The sequence below is a fragment of the Rutidosis leptorrhynchoides genome, chromosome 6 (genome assembly GCF_046630445.1).
Source record: "Rutidosis leptorrhynchoides isolate AG116_Rl617_1_P2 chromosome 6, CSIRO_AGI_Rlap_v1, whole genome shotgun sequence".
Taxonomy (NCBI): domain Eukaryota; kingdom Viridiplantae; phylum Streptophyta; class Magnoliopsida; order Asterales; family Asteraceae; genus Rutidosis; species Rutidosis leptorrhynchoides.
In genome coordinates this window covers 402,463,730-402,475,614 of record NC_092338.1, presented here as the reverse complement: position 1 = coordinate 402,475,614, position 11,885 = coordinate 402,463,730, and the positions used below count along the sequence as shown (strand labels likewise).

General features: G+C 36.6%; 1 protein-coding gene across 1 annotated transcript; it reads left to right on the top strand.

The window, feature by feature from the left end:
- The first annotated feature begins 855 nt into the window (after positions 1-855).
- LOC139852128 (protein SWOLLEN 1) lies at positions 856-11,718 on the top strand. Its single transcript, XM_071841353.1, has 15 exons — positions 856-1,088; positions 1,880-2,892; positions 3,568-3,984; positions 4,348-4,571; positions 4,976-5,412; positions 5,836-5,888; positions 5,962-6,063; positions 6,432-7,753; positions 8,188-8,293; positions 8,394-8,568; positions 8,921-8,988; positions 9,399-9,508; positions 10,053-10,862; positions 11,150-11,243; positions 11,507-11,718. Exons 2-15 carry the CDS (start codon positions 1,890-1,892, stop codon positions 11,524-11,526), a joined length of 4,941 nt encoding a protein of 1,646 aa, XP_071697454.1. The 5' UTR covers positions 856-1,088; positions 1,880-1,889; the 3' UTR covers positions 11,527-11,718.
- The last annotated feature ends 167 nt before the right edge of the window (positions 11,719-11,885 follow it).

The following is an 11,885-nucleotide window of genomic DNA, read 5'->3' as shown; positions in this document are numbered from 1 at the left end:
ACATAAGTCTTTAAAAAATAAATATTTCAATCACAAAACATCTTAAAATATAAAGATAATGAATAAATATAAACGTATTTGTTTGTTAATTGAAAATTATAAGTGATTTTACTGAATACAAGATAATATGGAAAATAATACGAGTAATAGAATAATGGAAGAAAAAATTTAACAATGTATATAAAGAACATGTTTCACTTCTTTTAACCTTTTCTTTATTTTCACTTCTTGTGTACCTATTACCAATACATACGGAGCACTTTCATCGATTTTATTCAACAAAATCAAACGAACATGAACAAGTGGAATCGATCTTGAAGGTACGTTATCATACGATCTGAATACAGCAATCATCTTTAACCCGATTGATCGGAGTTTGACCAGATTAGTCGGTGTTAGACCTGATTAAACAACCGTTGACCCGATTAACCGTTTTTGACCGTTTTTGAAGAGAATTTCGTTAATTGAGACGGAAAAGTTACAAATCTGATTAATCACCGTTTAAACTCCGTGTAATCCCCTTTTTTCAACACTGAGCTATTAGTGAATCATCATTCAAATTCAAATTTAAATTCAAATAAATAATCAAACACCCCCATACCCATGTGAATTTTTGTTTTTATTCCTAAAGAAAAAAAACTAGAGAAAAAGGCCCTCATGTCCCTTGAAACCATTAACATCACACCACGTGTATGACTTGCCTAAACACAAACCTGAGAGTTACCCTTTTACCCCTGCACTTTCTTCGGAATACCAATTCTGTCCCTTTATTCTCTTCTCTACCAGTCTACCTGCCGTCTTATACATTCAAATCTCTCGCTTACTTTCTCTCACTTATCTTCTTCTTATTCTTCATACATATTCAATTTTCAATTCACGATAAAGATCAAGTTCAAGAGTCACGTGATTAGCACGTGCAAAGTTTGTGTTTATTTCTTGCGTCGCTGTGTCTGCGTGTGTAAGAATTAGGGCTCGTTTTCTCTAATTACTGTAGGTCTTGAAAGAGGAGGTTGCTGCAGCTAACAGTGCAACAATAATTAGGTTTAGTTTGATCCAACGGTCTGGATTTGTTCACCGAATGGAGGGAGGTAGCTTACTTTCATTTCTATTTTTCATTTATTTTATTTATTGTATATTGTATACCTCTGTTGAACTTTCAGTTAAAATTTTTTGTAGATATAGTTTATTAAGATTACGATTGTATTCTATCATGTACTTATGAAACTGTATTTGGTAAGTTGCTTTTTTGGTACATACGAGCTGCTATATTCATTTTAATATTTATTTATTTTTATAATTATGATATTATGATATATAATATATTTTTTGGATTAGTGAGTAAACCCCCCTAGTAACGAGTACATTGACTCCCCATATAGTTTAAAGCTCGGGTAATCAAGCCCCTGAGCGTGAGACCTAGCGTGAGACCTGGTACCGGGTGAATTGCGCACAAGGCGCACCCTCTGGTCACACTCCCCCTTTTTGAACGAAACGGCTTTGCCATGATTCAAACCGGTCGAACCCGGGTGGTGTGCTTCATCCGGGAACTCAGTGGCCACTCAGGCAAGCCAGTGTGGTTATGATATATGATATACTACACATGTCATGAGCTACTCAAGTAGACCATCGGGTCAAGCTTAAACAAATAATACCTGGCTTTGATCTAGGTAGCCTTATCGAGTTCGTGCCATTCACAATTTGCCCCTTTGTGTTTGTAAATAACTGCACACACGTAATTATCCTACTATATAATCGGGTCAAGTCAACTTGAGTTTTATTTAGGTTTCTTGATGATGACAATGTGGATATGAGTTTTTTTAGCTTATAATTTTCATCAAATAAGGGACACTACTTCTGACATGCTTCATATTTACCATAGGGATATACCAATGGACTATGATAACGATGATTTACAAGGAAAAAATCATCAATTAGCTATCGAAGGGTGCTCCAAAGTTTCCCCTGTTTTGCGTCCATACGCTCTTCCCAAATTTGACTTTGATGATAGCATCCGCACACACCTAAATTTTAATAGTTTGGCTGAAAACGACATTATTCTTGGTATCGATAATCAAGAGGACAACCAGTGGATCGAGCAATATTCACGGGGAAATAACGATATAGATTTTAATTCAAGTACCGTGGAATCGAGACGTAATAGTGTATGGATTGAAGCAACATCTTCAGAATCAGTTGAAATGCTTGTAAAATCAGTTGGACAAGAAGAGAAAGTCGTGAAAGAAACAAAAATTGAAAGTCTGGATAACTGTAATGAGCCCAGTAGTGTAACTGAAGTTATGGATCCTGATTTGAATCAAGACATATCTGGTGGAGTGAATTCAGTAGCTCTTAATGCGAAGCATGATTCATCTATTTTGGAGGAAAAAGTGGAGAGCACATCTGATGTTGTAGTTCAAAAGGAGGCCGAGCATATGGTAAATGATTCCATGGTTGACAATTTAGGATCTTCAGAAAATGTTGGTGCTGAAAATGACAAGTTAAAGATCGAAGAAAACTCTCAGACTGTTTCTGTTGATGCTAGTAATTTGTCAAATAACGTCTCCGGTGGTGCAGCAGCACAAAGTAATCAAAACGAAGACAATAGCATGAGTTTTGAGGATGGACCTGGGGAGAAGAAAAAGTCTCTTTCTTTTGTTGCAAACGTTGAATCTACGGAAGAACCGTCGGCTGAAACTGCTACAGGTGCACAAGTTGTTTCTGCAAATGAAAAAGAGAATGCAAGCTTACGTGTAGAAAGTGGTGAGATGGACATTGAGGTTGTTCAGGGCCTTGATACCCAAAAAAATGTTGAACCATCTTTAGTTGTGGAACAAGAGAATAAGGTGATACCTTATAATCTTGAGCCTGAGATGCCTGTTCCGAATGAACAAGGTACATTATAATTATGATGATAACACTATCTAGGCTTGTTTGTTATATGTCTATAGAAGTGTCAAGATGGGTGGATTGGGTAGCACGTGAAAACTAGTCATTTAGTAGGGGCTGAGAGGCTCTAGATTGGGTTGGGCTGACCAGTATTTTATTATTATTATTATATCTAATTTCCTTTTGTAAATAGCTAAGGTGTTAATTGTGATTGCAATTATACAATGCCAATATAATAATAATATGAATATGAATTTTGAAGAGAATAATTGGTCGACTATCACCAGACAAGGTCAGAATTTCTACTGAGCGAGACTCCATCTATATCCCTACTAGTGGTTATTCTTTCCAGGCCATTTGTTTGACAGCTTAAACTAGACCCCACTTTCGATTAGATAGGTTTCGGTCTTAATCAAGATAGGTCAAGGGCGCGTCGGAACGGTCGGTTAGTCAGATCGTTCCTGCGTTTCGGATATGAAGTTTCATTCGAAGCTTTAGACAAAGGTGCATCGCCGTGGTTCTTTTGCTTTGAAACCACTTCCGGCAACTCTTAACCCATTTGAACCCGCTTCCTTTTTAGCTACATATAATCATTCGATTCTTTAGATTTAAAAAAAAAAAAAAAAACTGTATCAGCTCATTTCAAGTTTTTAGCTGACTCGTCTTTCTTTTCATCATCAGTTGCCATTACCGAATCTGCTAAGAGGTCATTCCATGATACGTCTGATGGTCATGCTACTGCTGAAACCGATGACCAGCCAAAATCACCTATTTTTGGGGTGAGTTTAGTGCATCAGGGTAACAAAGAAGCGGAAGTTGGATTTCGGCGTGAGGAAAATTCCCCAAATGAGATTCTACAAGTTGAAAATGCGGTTGTTTCGGTTTCAGATAATCCAGCTTCTTTAGTTGAAAAGGAAGCCTCTCATGCTATTGATGAAAAAGTTGCACACGGGATCGATGATCACTGTGTAACACCAGTTGAAACTTGTGATGCAAGCCGGATTGAACAAAATCCCGAGACTAATACTGATGCTCTAGAAAGAGGCAACAATTTTCAAACAGGAGGGCTACAGAACCCGGGGGAATTGGTTATAGAAGGTACTTGATTTATCAAAATATTATGTTCAGCTGGGAAAATATATCATACATGCATCACATTATATCTGGGTTTGCATTTTTGAACAAGTTATTTGATTGCAAATGTGAATTGTCAATGTCTGGATATAGAAATGCAGCTTCTAATTATCTTATATTTGGGGTTAAAACAGTTTCATACTAGCTGTAATAAGCTGATGATTCAAGCTAGTTAGAGGAACTTTTACATCACTTTCACAAAAAGTTTCTTTTATTCACAAAATGTCTTTTTTGATGACTGATCCAATCACCTAAGCTTCTTATTATTACTATTTCAAGCTCAAAGATGCAAAGTAATTATTGTCTAACAAACTTTTTCTGATGCAGCTAGTCCATCTGAAATCAATGCTAATGACAAACAAGAGCCTACAAAGGGTGTCACACTTGATAGTTCTCTGCCTTCTAAGATTATTGATGCTGGAAGAAATGAAGTAGGTAAAGCTACCCAAGAAGAAAAGAACTTTACTTTTGAGGTCAATAAAGATGCTATTCATGGACAACCTGGCAAGAGTTTTCAATCATATCCTACATTTCAAGTTTCTAACCATGAGGTATTTTAACATCATGCTTATATCGCTGTACTTTCATATCTCATCTGATTATGTGACGCAAAGGTGACCATTTCAAATCACTTACTAGAACGGGTCAATTTGCGAATTACGCTGTGTTTGTGTTGGCAAATAAAAGACTTGGCTAAACAGGGAACGTGTTAAATAGGCTGAAACCTGAATGTCATTCAAAGTTTAATATGAATGTGCACGATCTCCCGAATCATTTTCTCCAAAGATTCACATTATTTGTGTAATAACATTGTTTTTATTGTCATACATAACCTGGCCCACCTGCTTTGAAATTGTTCCATTTTACCGAACCTATGAATTGTTACTCAACCCACGCATCTTGTCATCTCTAATAATGTCATTCATAATTGGAACATGGTTTGTAAACTGTTTAGATTACCGATGGACCATCAAAAGATTCTAGTAGTAGCCAATTGGATGCTACGAAGTTGATTGAAGTGCCTCTCAGTCCTCAGAATCCTAGTGTTTTGACCTCTCAAAAAGGAGTCAAAGGGAAATCTGAGCGTAAACCTAGACGAAAGTCAACCGTGAAGGAAAATGCCAAGAAAAGTAACCAATCAAAGGAAATAACTCCGTCAAGGGATTCATTAAAAGGAAAATTCACACCTGTGTCATTAACACATCCTGCAATTGGTCATGCTGCTTATTTTGAAGGGATTAAGTCCCATGAAAATGTTGCAAAACCCGGTGTTGTTCTTCCGTCAATAAAGCTTCCAGATCTGAATAATTCGACATCTATATCTCGACAGCAGTTTACTGATAATCAACAACTGCAATTGCGTGCCCAAATATTAGTCTACGGATCATTGATGTGAGTACTCTCTATCATTTCATGTATGTAAAAGCAGTTTATAAATACAAGTACACGAAGATGTCAAATTTGTTTACATTTTTGTCTCAATAGAGACATAATAAGTAATCTAAAATCACTTGCTTTGACTTATTGTCGCATCAACGTATTTTTTCTCCTGATAAAACTTATTTATTGTTACCCCTGCTACATTTTACAAGGATACCCATCGCACAAAGGAATATGTATTTAGTTTATCCCATCTTAGTTGTCGAATTGCTGTAGGGGAAATGAAATAATGGTGTTCAACTTTATAAAAAGACTGCTATTTGGAACCAGAATTGATCATGTAGCGTTCTTTTCAAGCAGTAAATGTCTAATAGTCACTTGTAGTATTGTTTTGAATGTGCCAAAATGAAACATTGACGATGTTGTTGGTTGCAGATCAGGGTCTCCACCCGAAGAGCCTCATATGATTGCTGCATTTGGGCAGTCTGGTCAGTAAAGTAAAGTTAGTCACGTTGCATATTGATTTAGAAACCTCGTTTTGATGTCTTGTGTTTCATACAGATGGTGGACGTACATGGGAAGGTGTTTGGCGTGCTTGTTTAGAAAGACTTCATGTCCAGAAATCACAGACGAAATCTAATATCCCAGTGCAACCACAATCAGGTCATTCATGATTTTAAATAAAGGTTTTACCCATTTGGTTTACAAATGGGTTGATTTGGGTCATGTTTAGCTTTTGACATTTCAAACTGATTGCATTAGCTAAAAAGAAACCTGACAAATGGTCACAAATTGAAAATATAGCCTAGGATGTATCTTTTATTCATTAATATATATTATTTTAAATTTGATGTATTTCCAATCATACCTGATGCACATCATTTTTTGAAATTTAAATTCTGTACAAATTAGTGTTTTGGGTCGACCATAATCAATCTGTTCTACCTGAGTAATGATTGTTTCTTTAGAGTATTACTAAAACTGACATTTTTTAGTCTTTAGTAAGAACTTTCCAATCTTGAAAAATGCAGGTAACAAAACTGATCAAAGAATTAAACTTCCTTCTCCCCAAAATAAAATACCGTCTTCACCTATTGGAGCAGCAGCCAAACAGGGTACCCCACAAACTATTACTCCAATGATTCCCCCTTCATCGTCCCTTTGGAACGTGTCCACCGATTTTAATAATTTGCAGTCTAGCGGCATGCCAAAAACAGCCCGTCCCGATTATCATCTACAAACTTCTCCTTTGAATCCTTATCAAAATTCACCGATGCCGAATTATAGTGCTCTTAACCCGTCTTGGTTATCTCAGGGACCCTTTACTGGTCAATGGCTAGCCGCTTCTCCAATTCCCGGTTTTAACCCAATCCCCCATTTCCCCCAATTACATGTAACCGAGCCAGTAACAGTGACCCCGGTCAAAGAATCGGGTGTTTCAGATATAAAAATGGTTCAGAATTCGGTTCCTGCATCATCACCCGAGCCTTCCAGTAATTCAAAAGGCAGAAAAAGGAATAAGGCTACTCCTTTATCGCCCACTCTTAATCTTCCTAATGTGGAGAAAGTTGTAATGTCAGAAGAGACTTTGACCAAAGTTGAGGAGTCAAAGAAACAAGAAGAGGAGGCTTATAAGCACGCTGCTAATGCAATAAGTCAATGCAACGAGGTATGGATCCAGCTGGAAAAACAATGTAAATATAGTCCCGATGATGAAGCAAAATTAGTCTCTTCAGCTGTATCTATAGCTGCAGCTGCTAATGTTGCTAAAGTGGCTGCAGCTGCTGCTAAAATTGCATCAGATATTGCTGACCAAGCGAAGTCAATGGTCAACGTTTCTTTATCAAATAAAAGTCAAAGCAGTATGGTACTTGATAAAGCTATCTTGAAAGCTGCTGAGATGGCAGCTGAAGCAGTATCTGAAGCAGGAAAAATTGTTGCAATGAGTGAACCAATGTCGTTGAAAGATTTGGTTGAAGCTGGTCCTGAGGGTTACTGGAAGACTCCCCGATTAGCATCAAAGCAACAGCCTTTTTTGGCTGAAGGAAATTCTAATGGTACTGAGAAAAAGAGTGTTGACTCTACCACTAAAGTCTCTGAAAAAGAAAATTCGCTTATGGAACGTGGTTCATCAGGAAACGCGTATGATGACATTACTGTACCCCTTACAAACTATGGGAAAGATAAAAGAAAGCCTAGGGTTCGTAAAGATCCTGAAATGTCAAAATCTATTGGTGCTGTACTTGAATCAGAGATTGCATCGGCTGGTGCTTTTGATGCTGGTCAAACCGAGTCTAAATCATCTTCGGACACATTGAATGAATATAATATCAAGGAAGGTTGTCTTGTTGAGGTAACATACTGGTGCTACTGAAAGATTGGCCAAATTGTCCTGTTATTTCATTCTTTTGTGTTTTTTACCCTAAGGTGGCAAAATGGTCAGGGCAGGCAAGTTAGCTAACTGGCTGGGTTGACTTGCAAACATTTTTTTGAGTAAAAATAATGTGATGAATACGGTTACAAAGGCAACTTTGTTTCAATAAAAATCTATATGTGTTTAGTTTCTTAAGTATCTTAACTGATTTTATTATTTGGCTTGAAGCGTTAAAGTTACACGTTGGACAACTTCTAAACCATTTGAACCTTTTCAACCTATCTGATCTGTTTCATCAAATTGTTCATTTCATGCATAAATGTTTTGAAATTTTGCCTCTTCTACATTTCATGCATGGTTATTTCATTTGGGTTTTGCTTGCATTCTTATAAGGTCAATTAATTTTGTTATAGGTTTACAAAGATGATAAAATTATTGGTGCTTGGTTTGGTGCTAAAGTATTGGATTTAAAGGATGGAAAGGCCCTTGTTTCCTACACAGAACTCCAATCAGATGATGGTAATTTGTGCTGTAGTTTGTCAGCGTGCCTGTCTCGATATTAATTTCACAATTGACCTTACAAAACAATTGATAATAATTATTCTATATTTATGTTCAGCGAAATTAACAGAATGGGTTCCACTTGAAGTTGAGGGCACTGAGGTACCTAAGATACGCGTCGCCCACCCTCTGACTGCCATGCGCCTTGAAGGAACCAGAAAAAGACGTAGGACAGATTCAACATATTTTTTGTGGTCTAGTGGAGATCGAGTCGATGTGTGGATGCAAGACCAGTACGTTTCTTTAAAAAAACAGAGAATGATAAACATGGGAAAATGGGCGGTTCATATGTGTTCGGTAATGGGTTATTGGATCATTTTTTGTATCAGTTGGGCTAATTTTGATACCTGACTACTTACCTTTTTTTTGTAAATAATTTTGTTAAATATGAAAGCGGGAAAACAAAAATTATGATTTCAGTAATATTCTAATGTTTTCAATGGTACGGTTATAAATGTACTGATTACGTGATATACTTATTTCCGGGAACGATTATATACGCCAAAGTTATTGCTTATGTTTATTTTCTATTGGACGCATTGAATCTTGAGCATATAATATCCTGTTTACTTGATAATACTGCAGCTGGCGTGAAGGAGTGGTCTTGGAGACGAACAAAATTGATGTTACATCTTTAACTGTTCAATTTCCAGGTATATATTGTATAGTTTGATTTCGCAGTGCTGGTAGGTATGTATAAGTTGAGCACCGGGTCAAAGGAGTACAGTCGGCCCATCGACACATTTAATTTTTTCAAAAGGGTTTTTTATTAGAAAAACAAACGAGAATTTGTATACACTTGAGGTAATTGCATTTTGGATGCATGTTACATTTTTGATAAATTTTGACCCGTTAGACAAACTTGACACATTTATCTTATTTCTATTTTCACTTTTATATTTTTATTTGACCAGTTTGACTTCTCAGAAATTACATGTAAGCCAATTCGATCCATTTACCCATAAATACATTAAAAATGCCACCATCTCTTGTGTTCATACTTATTTTCATTTCTCATTTTATATTGTCTAGCTTATTTCTTACTGTTTTTCCATTTTTGTAGCTCAAGGAGAGACATCAGTCGTTCGATCATGGTTTGTTCGCCCAACTCTCGTCTGGAAGGATGGCAAGTGGATTGAATGCCATGCATCTAATAAACTCCTCTCTTCCCAGGTCAGATAAATTATAATATAATTTAAATTATTGTAGTTCTGATCTCATTACTTTTGGGTTATATATTATCCTTAGTAGGTCAAATGTAGTTATAAAGCAAATACACTATCAAGTGTATTTACGTATAATTTAGTTTATAAAGCAAATAGTCAAATGGGCCGAAACTGTCTACACCTCACCTCCCCTATACTCCACGTTGGCGGAATTGAGTCTTGTATAAAAAGTAATAATACTCCAAGAAAAAGTGTTTCAGGTCAACCCAACTTGCCTGTTTCAACCTAAATAAAAATCAACTAATTTTGACCTGTTACCCATTTTTTTACCTCTGTTTATATATATATGATGGTATATGCTTTGTTATGTGTGCTGTCGAGGCTAAACTTTTTTACTAACCTGGGTGCCCCGACTCACTTTGTGAGCTGACTAATCCCAGGGCGGCCACCTATTTTGCGGGTTGCCTGGAGCCGTCATGGTTAAACCTCCGTGGCCACAAAGGGGTGTTTTTTTTTTTTGCTCCTCTAGGCTAATTTTCATCTGCTTGCAGGGCGATTCACCACAAGAAAAGCGATTGAAATTGGGAAGTCCAGTCGTAACGAGTAAAAAGAACCTGGGATCATCAGAAATCAATGACCATGTTGACCCGAGGAAACAAGCAGAATCAAACACGCTATCTTTATCCAACCATGAAACTGTATTTAGTGTTGGTACCACTAGAGACAATAAGAAAGTTGCTTCTTCGTCTAAAACAGTAAAGAGTGGCTTGCAAAAGGAAAGTACACGGGTAGTTTTTGGTGTTCCTGAACCTGGAAAGAAACAGAAATTTATGGACGTTAGCAGACATTATGTTGCTGATGTCAGCAACAAAAAGAACCCCTCACATGATTCAGTCAAGTTTACTAAATATCTGATCCCTCAAGCACCAGGATCACGTGGGTGGAAAAACAACTCTAGAAGTGACCCAATTGAGAAACAAGCTGCTGAAACCAAATCAAGACTGGTCAAGTCTAGACGACCGCCAATATCCACTGCTAGACCTTTGACGTTACCTAAATCTAGAACTCGTGAAAATAACTCAAATAAAATGAGCATGGATTCTGTTAGTGATGGTGAGAACCAATCGGGTCATCAAAAACAGGAGATCGGTTCTTCCAAATCTGAGAATGCACCAGGACAGTCCGATTTAGCTTCTTCATCAGTTCCTGAAGAGCCTCAAAAAGGAGTTTCCGCTAAACCCGAGCGATTAAACAAACGAAAATTTGCACCCACAGGTGGAATTGCAGCTAAAGTTGAAAAATCACTTCCTGAAGTTGTGGAGCCACGAAGATCAAATCGTAAAATGCAGCCGACATCAAGGGTGAGTATTTTGTTCTACATCAAGTTGTGGTGTCCAAAACCGAAGAATGTTTTTTATCCGTCTTTGATAAATAATTAGTTCATGAAACAATACTACTAATCAAAATGAACCAAAAGGTTTTATTTATATCTATATTAGGGACACATTAAAATTAAATTTCTTGGTGACTTTGAACCTGTTTGAACCGCTCCGCGCCCGTGACTCGTTCCGTGTGTGGCTTGATATATTGTTTAATCCATTTGAAATTTCTTTTAGATTAAAAGAATAACTAAATTATTTGCTTACAGTTATTAGAAGGTCTACAAACTTCTATGACCATCTCAAAATTACCTGCTGCTTCACATTCTACTCCAAGAAGCCAAATCAAGGTTACTCCAAAAGGTATGTATCATATGAATATTAGCATATTGTTCAAAATAATACTTTTAATACAAATGTTACTATTTAGGTAATTGTACTGAAATATAGAATGCCGAGTATAGTCATTTGATATGTTTGTACCAAAATGTATCGGAAACTGTATATACTTCTTACCATATGCAATGAATAAAATATCATAATAGAGGTTTAAGGGCTGTATGTGTATATTTTGATTCTTGTTTCGTCTACTAATAATGTCAACTTTGTTATCTGATATTTTGCAGGAAACGCAAACAATGCCTGAAAGGAGTTTCAATGCATATGAAAGCAGCGTTGTGTCGTCGGAGCATCCAATAATAGTGTTTGTGTGTATACCTAATTAGAGAAGAAAATAGAACTAGGGAAAGGCTAATCACGCTGTTTCCGGTGCTTTACTAAGCATGTAGGAGAATCTTTTAGATTGTGTAGATGTTTATAATTAAGTTTTCGTTTATTAGCTCCTTAACCTTTATGTTAGTTATTATTGTTACTACCTTTTAAGGAGTCTTATGATTATGATTAATTGTTATAGTTTCTCTACTCAGATGATGATTGTATTTCAACCTGTGAGACCTTTTGATTGAATTAGCAGGGTGTTCGTAATCAATTTTGCTGCATAATCTT